General features: G+C 41.1%; 1 protein-coding gene across 4 annotated transcripts in view; it reads right to left on the reverse strand.

Moving 5' to 3' along the window:
• Positions 1 to 1381: 1381 nt before the first annotated feature.
• Positions 1382 to 21623, reverse strand: part of MKNK1 (MAPK interacting serine/threonine kinase 1) — a 32108-nt gene continuing 11866 nt past the window's right edge. For 2 of the 4 annotated variants that reach the window (XM_090048365.1, XM_090048368.1), the window contains 11 exons: positions 21093 to 21191; positions 20083 to 20180; positions 18462 to 18541; positions 17162 to 17235; positions 13292 to 13396; positions 8528 to 8583; positions 8309 to 8404; positions 5931 to 6125; positions 5374 to 5538; positions 4088 to 4131; positions 1382 to 3234 (listed from right to left, as the gene is read on the reverse strand). In XM_090048365.1, the coding sequence (XP_089904491.1) occupies positions 3006 to 3234; positions 4088 to 4131; positions 5374 to 5538; positions 5931 to 6125; positions 8309 to 8404; positions 8528 to 8583; positions 13292 to 13396; positions 17162 to 17235; positions 18462 to 18541; positions 20083 to 20180; positions 21093 to 21191 (1241 nt within the window). In that variant the 3' untranslated portion in view covers positions 1382 to 3005. Of the gene's footprint in view, positions 3235 to 4087; positions 4132 to 5373; positions 5539 to 5930; positions 6126 to 8308; positions 8405 to 8527; positions 8584 to 13291; positions 13397 to 17161; positions 17236 to 18461; positions 18542 to 20082; positions 20181 to 21092; positions 21341 to 21623 lie in introns of all 4 variants that reach the window. The other 2 variants (XM_090048367.1, XM_090048366.1) reach the window with 2 other exon arrangements.

Genomic DNA, 21623 nt, shown 5'->3' on the forward strand with positions numbered 1-21623 from the left:
CACCGCTGGCGAATGAAGTCTCCATATTGGGTGCAGGTGAACAAGTGCTAGGTGACACTGTAACTGTTATCAAATCACCCTTCCATTAACTTTGTATTAAAAAGTAGTAATTAAAAACAAAATACAAGCCGGTCTTGAAAGGTTCACTTACTTCCTAACTTTGTAATAAAAGAAACCAAAACCCTACAAGCTAATTCACATTTTTTACTTTTGCACGCTTAAAAATAAAGCATCTGCTGAATTTAATTCTATGACTGCATTTCTCCTCCTAAAATTCTTCCAACTTCAACTCTCATTAAGATGCCAAAAATCAAATCAAACTCTCAGAAGAGACCAGAGAAAAATCAGGTAAAGCTTACAATTCCTGAATCAGCTGTTGTTGGACACCAGGTACATATTACCCACCAGAATTAAAAGGAAGATTCTCCAAGGGATAATTCAGGAATATCTAATGCATTCTATACGTCCAATAACTAAAATTTCTCTTCTCCCCATGTGCATGGAAGTTTTATACATCGAGGGTGTGTAAAAAGGCCACCAGCAACTCACAGGTACGGATCTTAGTGGAGTTTAAGCCTTTGCTTTGTACAGAACAATGCAGCATTGGCTAATCAAAACAGTGAGACTCGCATTCACAAAAGCTGAGAGATGCTAAGCAGAGGTACTGAAATGTTCACCCCATCCTCCCTTGTGCGGTGCCAAAAGGCAAGAAAATAGGACTTGCAAATTGATGTTGCATGCTCCTGTGTGCACACATGCATAGGACACGCTTCCCTCCCTTCCATCCCAGCAGATGCAGCAGGGAGTTTGGCCCAGTGCTGTGGTCTCTGCTCCACTGGCCTGCCCTCTCCCTGGCTCCCATCACGGTGCCTGGACATGGACATTATTTCTCGTATGAGCTCCCAATCAGACCTTGCATTTGTGAATCCCTGCTCTCTGGACACAGAGCATGCTGCCAAATGCAGTCACACCCTGGCTCCAAATCATCATCATCATCATCATTCCCAATGCTGATCTGATCTGAGCTGAGAGTTAAAAGTTTGGCCTCAATTCAAAGAAGAAGAAAGAAACTGGACCTATGTCTTGAGTTCAGGCTTACAATCCTGGGCTTAAAAAAAAAAATCGCTTGGTGAAATTCCCTGGGGTACATTATGCAGGTCAGACTACATCATAACAGTCCTTTCCAGGAAAAAAAAGTCTATGCATGCCTTCATTTCATCACAAAGAGATTATATGAAGCTCTAGAGATGGATAAAGAAATGAGGCATTGTAGAAATGAGGTACATTTAATTTTCAGCACGCAAGTTAAAAGTGTCACAGAAGACTAAATGGTTGTTTCCCGAGTAGTCGAAGTCTCCAAAAATCAGACTGAAAAGGCACACGCAATTATGGAACGTGTTAAATTTATAGCTAAAATTTTTTTAATAAAAATCAAAGCTAAGGTACAATTTAAAACCTGTATCGCTGGCACAACATATAAAATAATTTAAGTATAACCATTTTCTTTCATCACCAGTACATTAGGTTGTATCAAAATATTATATACAAAGTGCACATTTCTAAAAGGCAAGTGTGAACCTGTTCTAGTATAGAGTACTTCTCTACTTCCAACTGGATGTTGAATTTGTTTCTTGTGTCCATCCTCCTGCAGCTTAAGATTATTACTACTGGCATTTGCAGATAATATATTTTTTCACCTTGCACACAACACATCATCATAAATGTTCAAAAATGTCTCCTAACACACTGAGGGGCCAACCTGATGCACCTTAAACTGCCCAATTTTCACAGCTTATATGCTGAGCACTTTCTTAAAAAAGTATATAAAGTGCTTGTGAGGCGAGCCCACACTCAACACCCCCAAAAAATCTTGTGCAACCTTGGAAAAATCTGATGAATGAATGTCTACAGCAGCTCCCAAAGCAGGCTGGGTCTTTAAAAAAAAAAAAAAAAAAAAAAAAGAAAATCTGATCTAAACCCTATTCATTTGTTTCAATGGCCTCAAGGCCATTGGCTTCTACATGCAGTACCTATGCACTAGTGGGAAAGGCTCAGATTTCTCACCAAAGTCATTGGAGCCAGTCCCTCCCTTCTTAAAACATACAATCCAGATGATAAATGAAGAAGCCACTGGAGAGAGGTCCATCTTCAGATCTTCAAGAGCACCAAGAAAAGTATTTGTGGGAAAAAAAAAATCCCATGTAAAGTTCATCAACTAAACTAGTTTCAGATTTAAGAACCGAACTGCAAGAAAAGGCAGAATGATAAAAACAGCTGGAAAAAAATGGGAAGAACTGGGAGAGTACATATATGTCTTACTTATGAGAACACAGAAATATTAGCTACAGAAACAAAATATCTCCCCATATTTACAAGTTTGCATACACACCCAGAGCAGAGAAGAGCCCCATATCCCTGCCTTTGTATTCATGGTCATGGACTTGATTTTGCTGTGCATCTATAGTAGCTTGCAAGGTGTTCTTTATCCCAAATGAAGTAGGATCTGGGACCTCTCATCAACATGCAGGACCCAGATTAGTGTATTCTCTTCACTTTTGGAGTCATTATGCTTTTTGACCAGTCCATCTGCAAACTCTCCTGCGGGCTACAGGAGCAGAACTGAAAGGCTTCTAAGGAGGGGTAAAGTCCTAAGGTTTACCTGCAGGGGTGGCAGAACTGAGAAGCCCTTAAGTGCAAAACATGAGAAGCATTTCTCTGATATCCTCAAGCGTGCATTCTCAAGTGTGCTTTTAAGACAAATGAGGAGAGCTAAGTGGTTGATCCTCTGAAGTAACATAGCAGTGAACTCACATTTCTTTTGTTTAAAAAAGTTCTGTTAAATACCTTAATGCACCAAAATAGGTTGCATAAAAATTGCCCCTTGAAGCTGGAAGCCACTTTATAATGAGCTTCCTGATAAAAGTAATTTGGCCTTGATGTAACTATCCGTCTTTAAAATAGGGAAAACGTGACTTCTCATTAGCAACAGCAGCAGGGAAATGATGTCAAAGGGCAGCATGAAAAACTGGCTGGAAGTCACCATTTTTGGTGGCCTGAGTCATTGCTCTTCGTTTGGCCAGATGGGATTTGGACGGAGGAGAGAGCTTCATGGAACACATGGCTTGAGCGATGTTCTCTTGTTCTTCATTCAGTTCATTCTCATGCTGAGACAGCTGCCGGTTCAGGGCAATGGCTTCTGCTGCAAAAAGCGTCAAGTCTTTTGTGCTACTATTCCTTTTGGAAAGAAAATGGAGAAGAATTAATAATGGGCACAGAAACTCCCAGTCATGCACCTGACAAGGGCCAGACCAGCTTACAGTAAGATACTTTTCCGTGCTGGGAACAGGAGCTGGGGTTTCTAGATCACAAGACACTTTGCTACATTGCCTGTAGCTCAGAGCCTTTAATCAAAAAAAAAATCACTTGGAATGATGCCTGACTTACTCGATTTCAAATGAATGGCCCAGAGTTCAATAACAGCAAGAACAAATCCTACTGGTATAATATTTCAATGATGGAAGGATGTTTAATATCTCTTTGGCACCACTGTCTTTTTTCCTTCTGTGATCCAAACCACCTCAGGATTTCTCCAAATCCCTTATAAAAAATTAAATTCTCTTAGTGCTGCCATCCTACTACTGAAACAACTTTGAATACTTCACCCATTACTGAATCAAAAATAGATTATGTCTAAACAGGGACTATTGTGTATGTGCAAGTGTATGTATATGTATAATAACTATCTATGCATTATAAATAAGGACTGCAGAGCAAAGACTATCAACCAGAGTGAGTTGACTATAAAAAAAGACAGGGAAGTGGTGGGGGGCATTGCTGAAAAGGGGAACGTATTACAGTAATAAATCCATACGGACATAGGAGTAAAAAAAGCTAATACTTTTCTTTCCTGTCTTTTTTGTTCAAATAAATCTCTATTTTGATAGCCTGCTCTCCCCATATCCATTCAGAGCACCTGAGAAAATTAATTCTTGCTTACGAAAGCATACGCATCTCTGATTTAATTTGTTTCTAAGGTACATCTCTATCCTGCATTCTTCCTGACTTCAGATTAACAAGAAATGGTTACCTTTGAAGAACTTGTGGTGTAGGTAATCCCCTTTCAGGAGCCTGCTGTAAAATTTAATTAAAAAAAAAAAAAAAAGATGTTTACTTATTGTCTCTGCTTTGTGGCAACCAAGATTTGTAGTCCTCTTAAACAGAAAACTTCCCTTTCCATCTTTATAATCAAAGCACACTATATATTTAGTTGCAGATATATTTTCTAAGATACGATAACAAGCCCATGATTATCATAGTCTTTTTAACTTTCCTATCTTAAAAGGCGATTCCACAGAGCTGCCATATTTAATACAATTGAGACTGCATTAATTTAATTATAAAGCTGACAAAAACAAGTCCTGTTTAGAACCTGCGTAACATATGATACTGGAAGCAAAAAAAAAAGCAAGATCATGCAAAACATTTAGGGACTGCAATATATAAACTAGAATACACTTGGGTTCTTCGGTATCATATTAGAAAACACACACACACACGCCCCTAATTTCCTAGGTACAGTGTCTCGCAGCCACAGGGAAAACTCTTCATAAATGCAGAAGTCAGGAATGTGAGACAGTAAAAATTTGGCTTATACTAAATACTTGGGCCCCCAGCAGATGTACAATTAAAGGTACAATGGGATCGGATGTGCAATCCCCACAACTGTGCTTCCTGCCATGTATGGCCTGATCCCAGGCTGCCCTTGCACTGGTAAGTAGCAAGCTCCCACAGCTGGGAGCCCCAGCAGCTGATCCGGGCTCCCAGCCGCAGGGGCACAACCATGCCTCCCACAGCTGGGAGCCCCAGCAGCTGACAGGGCTCCCAGTCATGGAGGCACAGTGGAGCTCTTGAGGCCAGCTGTGCCCTGCGGCTGGCAGCTCCAATCTGCCGCTGCTCAGGAGTCCAGGGCTCCCATGTGCCCCTGCAGCTGATTGCAGCTCCCAGCCTCGGGTGCACACCAGAGCCTTTGATTCTGATGGGCCTACAAAGCTGGGAGCCCCAGTTAGCCTGGCCACATGTTCAATTAATGGCATGCTACGAACCAGCTTTAAAGATACTACACATATTTAGTGTAATAACTTCGTGGCTTATTCCTTGCTTTATCAGACCATTAGCTGAATTAATGTGTAGCCAAGCAACTACTTAAGATGTGATTAACTGGTTAATCATTTCTTAAGTGTAACGTGCGCCAGGGGCCTTAGATGAAATCCTATAATACATATAGCATAACGAGGAATAAATTCTATACCTGAAGAATGCCAAAGCCTGAAGTAACAGTCTTGTGTCCAACCCAAGAGCAGTTATTCTACTTACCCCTTGTAACCATGGATGCTTCAGAACCTGAGCAGCACTCAGTCTTTCTTTGGCATCACGAACAAGCAACTTTGAGATGAGGTCTTTGGCATCACTGGAAATATGAGACCAGTCTTTGTCAGGGAACTCGTACTTGCCTTCCTGGATACTCTCAAAGAGCTTGTTCTACAAAAAAAGCCCAGCCATTTGCACCATGTAATAGCCCTGTATGATGCTCCAAGCCCTATGCCTAAGGAGATAGCATTCCACTTTTAGCTGGAGGATTTTGGTTATGTTAAACCTACTTGGGGATAATGGAATATGAGACCCAGTCCTCAGATTTCACCCTCTAAATCCCCAAAAGGAAGAGGGGCTGCTAAGTCTCAGCTGAGAAGTTAAAAGGGGCATTTTGTACATATCACTAAGTCACTCACAAACTTCTCAGCTGAGGCTTATTTTCTTAAAAGGGCCGAGCTATGCGAGGAAGCCAGCAAGCTTGCTCGGTAACCCAGTCTCTTGTCCAAGATAACAAGGCTACCTACAGCTCTCCCCAAGAGATCCACACATGATAGAGGCACCTGGCAAACTCTGCAAACTTCTCCCCTGTCCCAGCCACAGTCCGTGCCACAGTTCCCCACGAAAGGAGGGTAGCCACTGAGCATGATGTACAAAATCACGCCGAGACTCCACAGATCACAGCGTTTGTCATAGAATGTGGCCTCCTCTGTGAAGACTTCCACAACCTCTGGTGCCATGTATTCTGCAGAACCGCACTAAGGGACAGAAAAGAAAATAATCTAAACAGTGGACATTGCTAGTGCACCCAAATCAAACAGCAAAAAGCAGGCAATGAAAACAGGCCAGATTTTAATCTTTTGCTACTTAGAGGAACACTGAAATGACTGAAGCAGTCTAAATACAGGACTGGAAGGCAGGGACTTTTCATCTCGTCTCCAGTATCAATAGTGGCTTCAAGATAAAACCATTCCGCTTTTTGCATGTTGCAAGAGTAAGACTCGGATACTGAGAAGCTTACGATGAAGAAAGTGTTTTGAACATGGAAAAGCAAGCAATCCCCAAAAAAAGTTATCTAACTGTAGTTTCTGATGGCATGGGACCTATGCAGAACTCAGAGAAGGAAGGGCAGTAGGAAGTCTTGTCAGAATGGAAAGTAGTTAAGTGCGACTTACAGATGGGGAGAAGTGAGTCAGAATACTCCTTTGCACGCTATTTTAAAATCATAATTGCCATGATCAAGCCTGGCTATAAAAAGTAAATTAATTAATGGGGGTTGGTTTATTTATTGTTTAAGTAAAATTCTTTAAAAAGCATCCTGCTCCACTGATAGACAATCTTTTCACTGCACTGCCAAAAAGTAGTACTCTAGCTTTATGTGAGGATACGCTTATAAATTACAGAGACCGTGGAAAGCTTGATGTTCTTACTGCAGATAACTACTGAGTCCTCCAGCAGCCAGCTACTAACCTCAAATACTGAAAAGCAGAGAAAATTGCCATTTTAAACCCAGTTATCACCATAAAAATAAAAGCAATACAAAAAGCTTCCTTTTTCAACAGAAAAAATAAGGAAGAGGAATTTTAGTGATGGCAGATCTCACGGTACAAAGTAAATGACAAACAAAATAAAACAGCTAAATAATCAGTTACTGTGCCAGTTGCTTGGCAACTGCAAGAATTAAAGTGGAAGTAAATGTACAAAAATTTGGTTTCCTTAGACTGCGCAATCATGATAACAATATTTAATATGTAACACGCATGAAAAGTAGTCCTGAATATACCTTGGAACAAGTCGGCTGACTTATGATAATCATTTATTTCTAAACAAGTTTTCGTTTAAGTATTTTAAAGAACCCCCCAATTCTGACACAATTTGTCTTCCTGGCTGTGAGTCACGAAGTCAAATGGATTGTGCACAAGCCCAAGCTAATGCGTATGGTATGTTTAAACATACGGTAAAAGCAACTACCCCTGGCTCTTGGATGGTACAGGAAGAATCATGATGGCAGTTGAGGGAGAGAAATCATGTGAAAGTTACTCACAGAAATGTGTCATCAAATAAATACAATCGAAACTGGGAAGTTTCTTTAGCCTGTGACAGATAGGACAATGGACACTTTTCTGTCTTCTTATTTTTGTGTTGCACTCCCTAAGAAAACTCAAGTCTTGCAACCAAAAGCAATATCAACTTAAACATTAATTTTTTTTGCAACTACTCAACAAAAATCATGTGCATGAAATAAGCTGCATTTCACATGGTAGATAATGAACAGCAAAGCACAATTTGGTATGAAATGGTACCATCTTTTCCTTCATCAAATGGGAGATTCAGGACAGCAGATAAAAGATAGAGAGGTCCTACTCACTAGTTCTGGGCTCAGTGGAGGCATCATCTACTGTGAATTTTGATTCCTTCACTATTTAGAGAAGGATTCCTTTAAGAAAAAAGCAATAGAGCCGTCTTACAGTGATTTGCCCCTTTGTCCCAAGAGAACATCATTTCAAGTGGAAGTTCACTAAAACTAGAATTGCAAAAAGCACATCTGAGAGCACTGAAACCATGCGGCATTTGTTTTCTGCCTTGCTATTTTATTATTCATATTGTATCAGCACTCACAGACCTCAGTCTGGATGGCTGACCTATTGTGCAAGTTGCTGTACAAAATATAATCACAGCCCCTCATCTTAAACAATTCACAATCTAATTTAAGACAAGATGCAACTTGCAAATGTAATAATGAACATCTGCATATAAAGGCTAATTTGGTGCCTTTAATTTATTCCTTTAATTACAGAATGCCCACAACATCTGACACCAAACAAGTAATATTAAATATGATCTCTCCATAGTCAAAATAGTGGCAGTTCACTCTTTATAAACTCTCTTCATTTCAGCCAACTGCTTGACGAGACAAGCAGAAAAGGCCTACTTTACTTACTGGAGTAGTTAATTCGGGAGTGGTTATTGGAGTACATGCACTGTTCAACTTCACTCCACTACCAAGGTCGAAGTCGCATATTTTCACTGGTGATACCTGAAAACGCATGGGGGTGGGGGAAAGGTTAAGGTACGGAAGCCAGGAATGAATGAAACAAGACCATAGGCATCAAGGCCAGTGGTATAAAAAAGGCATTAAGAAAAAAAGTTTGAAGAGCACCTTCTCTGGAGATTCGCACAATATATTTTCAGGCTTCAGGTCTCGGTGAGCAATCCCTAGAACAGAAGGAAAAACGTTACTGAACTGTGTATAAAGGGACAGTTTAACATGTTCATCCCATTTTACCTGTCTTCACTACCAGGGCACCTTATACTACATTGTGGTTCTCAGTCTTTTCAAGTCCCTTTAATGATGGAGTAAACATCTTACTTGTGATGTACGTTTGTACAATACAATTCTACAAGTCCTGCTATATCTTTTTATAATTCTAAACATGTACAAGATTAGCAAAGAAAAGAAGTCAGCTATACGGTGGCGTATATACATGCACAATAATTGAGCCAAAGAATTTTTTAACCTTTTTAATAGTACAGTTTGCCTTTTCACTGAGACTGACTCGTGACAATAGCAGCAAGAAAATAACTATCTTTGAGGCAAATAAAAAGGATTGTTTACCAGGGGAAAATGTTGTTCCATTAATTAAGATCTTGTAGTATGTTCATTGCTGTGTAAAACAAGAGATGATAGGGAATTCCCAAACTAGTACAGATAAGACGCATTCAAAAGCCTTATGGAGGGACCCTCCAAGTAATTAATTTGCTTGGTTACTGATGGAAGAAGTCTTCAGGTAGGATTTTAAACACTCATCCGTGCAAACAATACATGAAGACGGTTGTATAGAGCTAAAGCATTTTTTTCAAAGACCTAAAACAGGTCATTACTACAAGCTTTTTCAACCAACTGTATCTGAATTAATGAGAAAGGAAGTTGCATCAAATGATCTTCAACCCACAAAATTAACTTGTTTGTAATTTAATAATGGTCCCAGCATCACAGTGGCTAAACTTGGGCACTCCTGATCTGTGTCTTTAGAGGGAACTTCATAAATGTTCAAGAGGAGAGAATCAAAGTCTATTAGATTAGTACACAAACTTGCTTAAAAACTATAGCAATAATTAGTTCTCTAACCAAAACGAATCTTCAAAATACTGATAGCAGTGCAGGCTATACCACTTTCCTTTGCGTGGAAGAAGATTAATGAGATAAACAATTCCCCTAGGGTGGTCCACGACAGATTTACAGTGAGGTAACAAGTTTTCCCAATATTTGACCCGAACATCTATCCTGTATTTCTCTATTTATTATGTTTTTGTGGGATGTGGATTCAAATTTGTATCTCTGATCCATTACAGGAAGATAGGATTGGATGGGGTCCTCCTGACTCAGAGGTTAGCTCCCTGCATTTCATGGGCAATCATTCACCCAAGAACTCACTGGGTGAATGATTTGGGGGGATTGGGGGGGGGGGATTGTGACCAGCTTTTGCTGTTTTAATAGTCTTCACAAGGTCTAATTTCACTAAGCCTTTGGCATTCTCACTTTCTGAATTCTTTGACCATAGAAAGTAGGGCTGTGCGAAACAATATCATTTCAATTCAACTTCTGTTTCAACGGAACAGTGTTTCGTTTCGAGTTTTGCTTTGTTGAAACTGTTTTGATGCTTTGCCCGTAGGTTATTATGAGGAAACATAAAATGCAGCAGGCAGGCAGATCAGGGGTTCCTCCACACCCCCGGGAGCGCTGCTGGGGCTGTGCCTGAGTCCTCCTGGGGTGGGAGCCCCCGATTTGCCTGCCAGATGACAGACCGGCATGGGGCACAGCCCACACCAAGCACCGGGAAGATCGCTGCTGCCACCGGTCCCAGGCTCCTCTCAACTCAGGCCCCCCACCTGGCCAGCTCTGATAGCAGGCAGGGCAGATCAGCTGGTGCAGGGACACTTTCCTGCCCGGGGACTGGGGCGGTGGGTCCCCGCACCAGCTGATCTGTCCTGCCCCCTACCAGAACCAGCCAGGTGGAGGCCCGGGGCAGATCAGCTGGTGCGGGGACCCTCCCCGCCCCAGTCTGTGCCCAAGGTGGTCTGCCCTGACCCCGTTGACCCTAGGCACCACAGCTGGCTCATGTCAGCCAGCAGGCGGATTGGGGGCCCGGCAGCACCCCCGGGAGGGCTGTGGGGGCTGCACTGGGGTCCTCCCGGTGCTGGGTGCGGGCTGCGCTCAGTGCTGGTCTATCATCTAGCAGGCAAATCAGGGCCCTGCACCCCTGAAGGGACTTGGGCACAGCCCCCGCAGCCTTCCCAGGGGTGTGGGGAGCCCCCGATCTGTCTGCCGGATGACAGGAGGCAGGTGCTCCTGCCCGGGACTGGTGCTGAAGCCAGTAAGCCTGGCAGCGAAACTCGAAACACTTTGAAACATTTTGAGTTCCCTTGTTTTGCTTCAAAGGCTTTTGTTTTGATTTTGCTATTTCAAGCTCGAAATGCATTGAAACAGCTTCGAAATGAAGCGTTGGGCAAAAATTTCGCACAGCTCTAATAGAAAGCTATTTCTCCTTATCCATCAATCCTATTTCCCATTGCTTGTAGACCCTGTTTAATAGCCCATTTGAGGTGGTTGTTCATCCACACAGGTTTTTACACCTTCCTTATTAATTTTTCCCCTCTTGCTTGGGATGCAAGCTCCTGATACTATTTGTATTTTTGCCTTAAAATAATTTCATGCCACTGCTACATTTAAGTGCCTTAGCTCTTCAACCCAGTCCTGTAACAACCTCGTTCAAGTTCTATATTATAATTACACCACAGTGCTGAGGAAACCAAGCACCTGGCTTCCAAATATTTATGCAATGGTTTATTAGGCAGCTGTCAACCATGTTTGCCTCAGAGTAAGTGTAAAGGGCACACTATTACCCAAATGAGTTTGCCAACGACATCAATAGTTGCGTTAGCTTGAGTGAAGCAGTCCATTTAAAGCAGTGCTTCCACCACAAAGCAATCTGCAATAGAACGGCTTTAATTTCCTGTTTGCATTAAATGGTCTGTGTGCCACTTGACTAATTATTTCAATGCCACACAATAGAATCATAAAATAGGGGGGGGGGGGAGGGAAAATCAAAGGAGATACTATTGCAAACCCATTCCACGGCAATATCCCTGCTCTACTGATCTGTACCATATAATCAAATTCAACACAGAACAAGGGATGCAATTTATGAAATCATTTTGCAAAAGTGTCATAAGCTGCCTGGGCAACACTATACAAAGGGCAGGTCTCCTGCTAGGGAAGGGAATTGAGTGCACACTACGTAAATTTGCTGATGACACCAAGCTGAGTGGGGAGCAGACACTCTGGAGAAAAGCATTAGGATTCATAATGACCTTAAGAAATTGAAGAAAGGATCTGGAATAAATACAACAAAATTCAATAAGGACAATGTCAAAATACTGCATTTAGTCTGGAAAATGACATGCACAAGTATAAATTGAGAATTAGCTGGGCTGCAGTACTACAGAGAAGACTATAAAAAATTGGGATTACTTTGTCTCCAGGAAGAAGAGTGTATGTGTGCGATGGAGGGTGGCGTGGAGGGAAGAGTTTGATAACAGGCTTCAAATTAAAAAGAAAGGTAGGGGTGGGTAGTTAAAGAGGATGTGATCAACTACTCTGGGCCAGGAACAGAACAAGTAGAAACAGGGGAAATGTGGATTGACTATTAGGAACACCTTCTTTATACAAAAGGTGACTCAGCAGTGTAACATTATCTAAAGAGGTTGTGGAATTGCCATCGCTCTGTTTTTAAGTGCAGGCTGGACACTTGGCTGAGATAGAACAGGACAATACTACCTTGAACACGAGTTTGGACAAGATGACTTCCTGACATTTGGTTGGGATGATCTAGTTGGGGCTGGTCCTGCTTTGAGCAGGGGGCTGTACTAGATGTGACCTCCTGAGGTCCCTTCCACCCCTCATTGTCTGTGATTCTGATTCCTTCCAGCCCTAATGTCCTATGAGATTGTGGTCACTGGGGAGGATACAAGTCCAGGAAGTAAGGAAGTTTACACCACTTGCTGTTGATTTAAGGTCTGGTTACTTGCAATCCACTCTCATACTCCAGTCGTACAATGATGAAAGCATGCCATTAACAACGCCAGATCGTAACAATTTAGCTTTACTTGTACCAAACCATTTTCATGCTAATATACCTGAGCTATACAAAGCACTTTGTACATTTTGATTTTTGAATTACTCCAAACTGAAAAAGGACAGAAAATAAGATTTTCAGTAAGATGAGCCTCCCCAAACAGATGTGCACACACAGATCTCTGCACCTGGACCTAGCCCTATTGAAATCACTCTGCTTCAAGCAAGGAGGGAGGTTTGCTTACACTTGCCTCCTCGAATGATGAAAAGAATCTGCAGTACACACAGGGATATAAGTTGTAGCTGTGTTGGTTTAAGGACATAGGCAAACAAGGTTCTTTGGGTAACTCTGGTATCTTTTATTAGAACAACTCATATAGTTGGAAAAAAAATCTTCTTTGCAAGCTTTCAGGCCTCTTTGCAAGCTTTCAAAAGGTGTTTGTACCCAAAAGCTTGCAAAGAAGAATTTTCCCAACTATTTGAGTTGCTCTAATGAAAGATATCACATTTACCCAAAGAAAACTGTCTGTAATACACACACACACACACACACATATAATCAGAGTACCCCAGGTAAGTATCTTAAAAAAAGATTCCACATAGAACTAAAACAGAAGATAAAGATGTAAAAGCAGCCTTTCCACACTGGCTTAATCAATAAGCTACATCAAAAACAGATGCAACTTTCAATATTATAGTGATCCCCGGATTCTCATTTAACTGGCCTTATTCCAAAAGAGGAAGGATCAAGACCGAAACTGGTGAACAGACTGAGGATTTTTTTTTCACCTTTTGTATGCAGAAAATCCAGAGCATAGGCAACATCTCTCACCACCCTGCTGGCTTCGCGTTCATTAAAGTGTTTTCGCTTTTGTATGTGAGCCAAGATAGAACCTGTGAAGGTGACAGACAAAACAAAAGTGCTACTTTATGCAAAATACCACCTGCATTGGTAAAAGGTCTGGTCTACTTCAAGATGAGATGCATTAGCCATGGTGTGTTTATAACAGAGGGCTAACCTCAGAATGAGTAGGGCCAAAAGAGAATTCAATTACATCAACTATCTGTAATTAGATTAAGAGAGGGTTTCAAATTTGCCCAAAAGGACAGGTTTACATGGTTTTGGTTTCATTCATCATCGCATCTACATGCTTTTCACTGAAAAAATTACAGGGGAATGACTAGTAACCTTAATCCTGTATCTAGTATCATCTTTCAGATTATCTCCTGGTAAATAGCACATATGGACAGAACAGAATAAGGATTTAAGAAACGAGGAGGCATACCCAATGTATAATTTGGCTTGAGAGCAGACGCTCTAGAGCAGTGGTCTCCAAACTTTTTTGATTGCGCACCCCTATCAGTAAAAAATTTTTGAGCATGCACCCCCAATACATGTGTATTTATATAAATAGAAACAGAAGTTCTAATATTTTCTTCCTGCACCCCAATGGATCGTCTTGCGCACCCCACTTGGGAGACCACTGCATTAGAGCAAGAGTGCTCAACCTCCAGCCTGGGGTGCCAGATCATCCATGGCACTGCTCCCCCACTGCCAAATTCCCAGCTCCCTGGCATGCAGGGGGTGAGGGAACAGTTTTGGGCCCCACATCCAGATCCGGCCAGCAGACAGCCTGATCCGGCCCAAGGATGGGTTCTGTACCTCCCACCTGGGCCAAAAGACTGAGCATCACAGCTCTAGAGTGTCAGGAAAGCTAGAGGGGGTGGGGGGAGGAGAATACCCATTTCCTACCACATCAGGGTATTAGAGAAGTTGTGCAAGTTTTCTATACATTTCAAAAACCTCATCCAAGGTCTTAGCACCTCAGCTGCCACCAAATGTGAGGAAGATCATAAAAGCCAGTCTCTGCCATGCAACCAAATGAGCCAGGTATCACCTATTGTGTGTAACATGCACTGAAGTGGTAAATTGCCCTAGCAGTCAAGCACAGAAGGAGAATTGCCACCCAAAATGAAAGCCCTGAGGCAGTAGAGCAGTGGTTGTCAACTTCCTTAGACTCAAAGCACCTGCTGGAAAATGCCAGCTCTTAGTTTTCACATATTTTTTTTTTAACCACAGAAAAATAATAAAGCAAACTCTGTTGCAAAGGACCCAGAAAGACAACAACAGCTCAGAATTTTTTTTAGTGCTTTGGGGGTGTAGATTGTAGCCGTGTTGGTCTAAGGCCGTAGGCAGACACGATTCTTTGGGTAAATCCGATATCTTTTATTAGACCAACTCAAAGAGTTGGAAAAATTCTTCTTAGCAAGCTTTTGGGCACAAACACCCTTTGTCTGGCTGAGGTAGCGTCTGCAGATACTTTGGGGAATTTTTACACATGCTGGGACATGGTGCCCGGCACTTTTAATTAGCAAGTTGGGCTAATTAAAAGTGCCTGCACATCATGTGCATCAGCATCCCTACAGGTCCCCACGCTGAAAAAAATGGTGGTGGAGTGATTTGAACAACAGCTCACAGAACATGTTTTATTTCAAAGCACCCCACCACCATTTTTTCAGCATGGGCACATGTGGGGATGTTGATGCATGCGACACAGAAGGTTGCCAGAGCACATCAATTTGTGTGCTTCAGCAGACTGAATGAATCGAGTCTGCTCCGACATGCTGGATTTCCAGCGCGTCAGAGCAGGCTCCGCACACGTGTGTGCGAGTCCTTGGATTCCTACTCAACATCCCTGGGTTTACCTTGTTAGCATGGTTGCGTGTGCAGACATGATTCACATCTTGTGGCACCATGCTATCATTGCTGTCCACCCTTGAAAGGATCTTGGGACACCCTGATTGAAAATCACTGCAGTAGAGGTTTATACTCTAAACTGCTTCAACTCTATTGTTTTTAAGTTCTAGGAAGGAAACTTTGCACCCTGGACTATGGAGGGTGATGTTCCCCAACAATTATCCATTATGCTGCTGCTACCACTCCTGCTTAAACAGTGCCCCAGAGAGAAAAGGGAAATAAATGGCTATTGGAACAGATCGGTAAAACTAAGCTTCTGATCACTAGACTATACTTGCTTAGAAAAAGGATGCTGTATTAGGTTTTGGGGTATGGACACAAAGATTCTTTTTGAGCTGAGGAAACAATGCTTCAAAAGGCCTGGAGGAAGCCTACTCCTAGGTAGAGTCTGGAAAATGTCAAATCACACAAGAGCTCTCCTGCGCTGATGGCAGTATCTACTAGCTTGCTAAGCTTTGCCCCTTTATAGCAGACTGAGTTCAGAGGGTCTTTCCTGTAGAGCTGTTATGTATAGCTATAGAAAGGAATAAGCTTTCCTGTCTGTCCTTATGAAGCAGTTCCTGGGGACTCCACAGAAAGGCAGCAAATGAAATGGCCCAGGTCAATCAAAAGATATGCATTTCACTTGGTAGAAAGAAACAAGCCTTTTTTCTCTTTGCTTTTAAACAACCTTACTTTAGATCACTTTTTTGCTCATTACTGGTCTGCCAAATCCCCTCACAAAGGAATTGCACTAAATAGTGGCGGTAATGTAACCAGATTCTATCTATACATAAAAGATATAAAATTACACCCTCTGGTCCCAAACTCAGTTCCTTACACCCTAGGCATGTAGACGCTATGCAAGATGCTTTAGAAGCAGAAAAAGGTAGAAGGGTAAGGAAAGAACAAATGAGAGTCCCTCTTAAATAATCTACCTGCAAACTGATGTAGGAACCATACTGACAGCACCTTAAAGAAAGAAAAAAGCCAATAGCTTATAACCCAAGTAGGAAATCTTTCCCTCAATGAAGTAAATGCAGCTTTAAAAGAAGCCAGCTTGAAATGGTGGACCATTCAGAGAGAGAAAAAGAGGGACTGAATTTAACGCAGAATGAATTCAGTGCCGAAACATGCCTACTGGAGATGTGGCAATTAGTTTGAACTGAAAAAGTGTGCGCTTCCTGTGCATCATGTGGTTCAACAGCAGACAGCTTTGGGGACAGTGACATCAGAAAGCAGACATTTACAGGGACAAGCAAAGTGTGTGGCTTTGTGAAATACCTCAATCCTGCTGAGGTTTCAAGCACAAAAAAAAAGTTGTATATAGGGTCTGAGAACCGGTAAAAAGGAATAATGAATTTGACCGGGACTTCAAGACAGGACATAAGCAAGGCACTTTGCAAATGCCTTCTGATTACAATCACAAGATATTTCCCCCTTCAATTTCCAGGAAAAAAAAAAAATGATAGCACACGAACACCACAGTATGGTGAAGTAAGATACCGCCAGGCTTCCTTGTCTCCATGTTATACCCCCAGCATTTTTGCTTCTGTTAAGATAATGTAAAAACACTTCAAATTGTGCATTCTACCACTTCACCTAGAGGCAACCATTGATTTGATAATTATACTGCATGTCCTCCATCCTGACAAAGTTAACATTGTCATTGCTTAATTATAAAGCAGAAGATTTGTAAAACATTTTACCAGATCTATTTTCTTTTATGAAGACAAGTCTCGGAGAGCATGCTAAAAAGCTACATTTCAAACCCTATAAATGATTTCAATTTTTTTCCATATAATCATCTATGCATTTAAAATAAATTCTTCATCGTCTACCTTAAAAGCTCTCAAAAGCAGAGGAAAGAACAGATCAAGCTAACTGTTAATGAAAAAATGCACAAATCTACTGTACAGTACCTCCTTGCAATTTCTCGAAGACAAGGTAATACCTTGTGTCATCTTCAAAAAATTCTATTAACTCCAAAATGTTCCTTAAAGAAGAGAAAATAAAAAAACAAACAAACAATGGGAAGAGTGTATTGAATATCTATTTATCTATGTTAAATAATTATTGACAAAAATAAAATCATTAATTAATGAGCTGCTGTGATAAACTGTCATTTTAAAAGGATGTATTTTCCATCACCTCACAATAGTCAGAATCCACTACTTAAATTTCAGTCACTGAAACATAATGCGGTACACCAGGCAAGGTTATAAAAAGAGCCATGTTACCATTCACTTGAAGAGAAGATAACCTCTAATAGGCTGTAGTTAATAATTTGGGACAGGACATCTGTCCCAAAGGCAAGAATAAAAATAATTACTTGCTTTTCTTCTCTGCAAGTTACAGGGCAGAAGGCTCATAGTGCTCAAAGGAGACAGCAGCATCTGTCACCTATACTTTGGGCTCAGCACAATCACCTGGTGGTCACAACTAAGTACAGAGCGGCTAGGCTGTGTCCTCTGCAGCAGAAAGTATAAATATCTCTAGGTGTCTTAAGAATTAGATTTACTGATAAGGCAATTCTACGTTTACAGCATATTCAAAATCTATACTTCACACTGTCATCACAGTTCCAGATTTTATCACTGACATGCTATATGCTCATACACAGCATTAGCTGCATAACAGAAATGGAGATGTAGCCATTTCCCCCCGCTGAAAAGCTAACAAAGGTCTATCAGCCTAGTGTATACATTTGTTTTAAAAGAGGCTTTTCCAAAAGTATCAGCACAAGGCACTAGTGTTTGATCCAGACAAGTTTTTTCAGTTGCCTTTGATGGCTAAGTATGACCCGTTTTGCAATATTGCCATAATGTGCCCAGTATTAAGTAGGTAATTGCAAAGAGCCTGACATAGGAGAGCTGTGTACATAAATATGGGACATTACAAATATTGAGATAATAAGAGTACCTAGGTCTTTCAAGACAAAACTAGAAAAGCAAAAAAGGCTGTTCATCATCTACCCATATTACTTCCATGCTAATCTGGATACCATAGGTTTAAAGCCTCCCCCTTTTTCTAAATATTTTTTTCCAACTTTCAGACAAAATTCAAACCTAGCAGAAGTGAAAGTTACCCATTTAAAACAGAAGTTGGATTCTAACCTGATGTGAAGGGGTGGGGATGGGGACAAAGAGGTGGCTTGCCCCACCCAGTCCCACACTTACAAGAAACGCCCACTAAAAATAAAATATGAAACTCAATACTTACTTGTTACCCTGACACTGGTACAATGTTTCCACTTCCCGGAAAACCCTACTCCGACTATGTCCCACCTTCTTCTCAATTATCTGTTAAAAAAAATTGGAGTCTCTATTTAAAAAAGCCTTTGGATTTGGCTTTGGATGCCAGACATTCAGAGTTAGAATTTTAGTCATGCCCTGTCCCAAGGATATACATATATGGCTTCCTAAGTTTCACATGCGGTAAGTATTATAATCGCTTCAGCTAATTAAGTTCTGGAAGGCATTCAGATTACTCTGGTATTGACAGCAATTATAAGAACAACAAGAAGAGAGATGAGAAAAAGGGAAACAGAACCCACAAGCTGGTTTATCAGTTGCAAGTTTTTTCCTGACATTTTTAACTATGTGTGAATAGAAGAGGAAATCCTGTTGAGCTTTTGCAAGAAAGTGTTTTATACCACTAAAAAGAAAAGCACAAAGTTGCTACAGCATCTAATCAAGTGGTTTTCCTAGATCAGAGTTTGGGTTGTTAGTGCAAATGTCCCTCTGCAGATCTCAACCAGAAACCTCCTCGCATGGAAACCACAAGCGTGGGGACCTCAAAGCATGTAATGAGACACTGTTAAAAGGAGGAAGAGACAGGATGATGCAGAAAAGTTGAGATTAAATGAGAGGTATAAGGTTTGAAAGTCTATGAAGTAGCTTCAAGTACTGTCATTCTCTGTCTTGAATGTTATAGTTTCTCCCTTTCATAAGCATGAAAATGCACCCATGAAAAAAGAAACCCACAGGCCAGTACTGCAAGGTAGCAAGTTCTCTACTGCAGTTTATTCATAAAGCCGCTAGTGCTCCAGTCAGTTTTCCACTTTCAACAAATTCAAATGCAACAGGTTTCAGCAACTACAGGGCCAGATTGCTATAGAGACTTCAAGCCAACTTCAGTGTAGGTGTCCACATAGGATGCAGGCAAGTAAGAGTGCACTAAGACAATCAATGAAATGCCTAGACTAGCACTTCCACTTGCAATTAATTGCTGACTCAAAATACAGACAAAAAATGAGCCTGTCAAAGTAGGCCCCAAATGCTTTATAACCCCATGGGAGATGCCATGAAGAAAAAAAAAAAATCTGTGCCATAGTATTTACCCCAATCAAATAATAAGAAACAGCAATATGTGAAACTATGCTGGTAAATGGAACACTTTATCCATTGGACTACTCTGCCAAAAGCTATTGAATAAACCATCCCAACCGCCTGCTCTCCAGTCAGAAAAGTAAATGCACTGTGGTGGATCAAAGGTTATTCAAGCAAACTGGAAAAAAAAAAATGCTTCTGCCGGACATTTCCCCTCTACTTTCCTCCATCAAGACACCAGATGCTCATATTCCATTCAAAATGGAAATGAAAGAAAATGTTAATGGGAGGTCAGGCTCTGGGGTCTAACCACTGTACAGTATTAGTATTCTGTGCAAGCTCTGCCCATTGCTGAAATTTCAACTTCAGCCTGAAGGTATGATAGTGAAGCACTGAAATCTCTTTTAGAAAGCCCTTGATATTACCTGCTCAATTACAGGCATTCATCACTGACATATCAGGAATAAAACACTGCAGGCGCCAATGGCTCTCTCTTTGGATGCTATACTTACTTTTACTGCATACTCTTTCCCAGTTTGCAGGCTAACAGCACCCTGCACCTTGGCATAGGCTCCCTCACCAAGCAGCTCAGTCGTCAGTTTATACAAATCTGGCAAAGAAATCCAAAACAAAGCAATCAGTAAAGAGAAGCATTTCAGCGAACACCAAAGAGACAAGCTACTCATTTGATGAACATTTCTGATATGATAGGAGCCAAGAGAACTCTCTTGGTAATAAACTGGGGGAGTTGGATTTATGCAGCATTTTCAGTCAGATGCATCAGTTTAATTATGCTTCATTTTTCATCTCTTGTGCTCGCCACCCAAACAAAGTTAAAATGAATTTCATCGTAGGAGTGAAATTTCAATTCTGCCCTATTGGAAACATTTTCTAACTCAATGACTGCTGGAATGTTGTCTACTTTTCATATATTCCCATTTTCTTACCTATTGGGGAATTTAAATATTTAGCGCTGTGGGTACATTTTTCCTCAAGTGGAACATATTTAATCATTGCTTTATCAAAAAATGCTCTAGCTTTAGAAATCTGCAGTAACTCCAAGTTCCTCACAAATACCTTACATAACATTCAATTACTGAAGTTTAAACTTCAGAATTACAAACTGGGTTTCCTATCAGTGCTACTTCCATAAAATATGTTATCGATTAGTTCAACTGCATTGAGCTAATCAATAACATGAGTTGGGATTTTACATACACATGACTTAACAACATCATTTACATGCATTCATTCTCAAGGAAGAAACATTTTAAAGGGGTGGTACCTTATCTACTCCTAAACAAAATAAAAAGCTTATAATGAAAAGGAAGTAGAGACATCACCACAATAATTAAGGACCAGAATGTAAATTGGGGGAAACAGGTAGAGATACGGGATGAAATAACATGAATTTTCTTTTGTTGACCATCAGCAACTAAGGTTAAGTTTAGAAAACAGACAGGAGCTAAGGAATAAAGTCTGTAAGTGTTAAAATTAAGATACACTGCAAACTGACACCAACCTTCAAACTTCCCGGGGAGATGGTCTGTGGCTCTGGTTCTCTTTTTCTTTTTCCTTTTGCCATTATCTGGTATAGGGAAAGGCTGACTGATGACCATCTCTGTGTGGCAGAACATAAAGGTGGCTTTAATGTACAATCAAACCTACTGTATGTCAGAAGGCAGTGAACAGAGCCTTAAACCATCCACAACTGTCATTGCTTTTCTTCATCATAAGCAGACCAGCTCTCCCACAAAAATCAGAAGAAACCTACAAGTCAAATTGGGAAGCCAATTAGGCAGAGAGTTGATAAAACAGAAAAATAACATAGAAACAGAAACACAAGTATGCAACCATCATAAAGCTCCAGTGAACGATGCTCTGCCTCATGGGCGGTCAACCTATGGCACAGGTGCCACAAGTGACACGAGCAGCTTCTGCGTGGCACATAGCAGGTGAGGAGAGGGAGCAGGGAGCACAATGGCAGATAGGGCAGGAAGCAAAAAGCAAAACATCTCGGACAAGGAAAAGGACTGGAGTGACACTCAGGTAG

Source organism: Crocodylus siamensis, chromosome 5, assembly GCF_052110815.1.
Source record: "Crocodylus siamensis isolate JL-2025a chromosome 5, ASM5211081v1, whole genome shotgun sequence".
Taxonomy (NCBI): domain Eukaryota; kingdom Metazoa; phylum Chordata; order Crocodylia; family Crocodylidae; genus Crocodylus; species Crocodylus siamensis.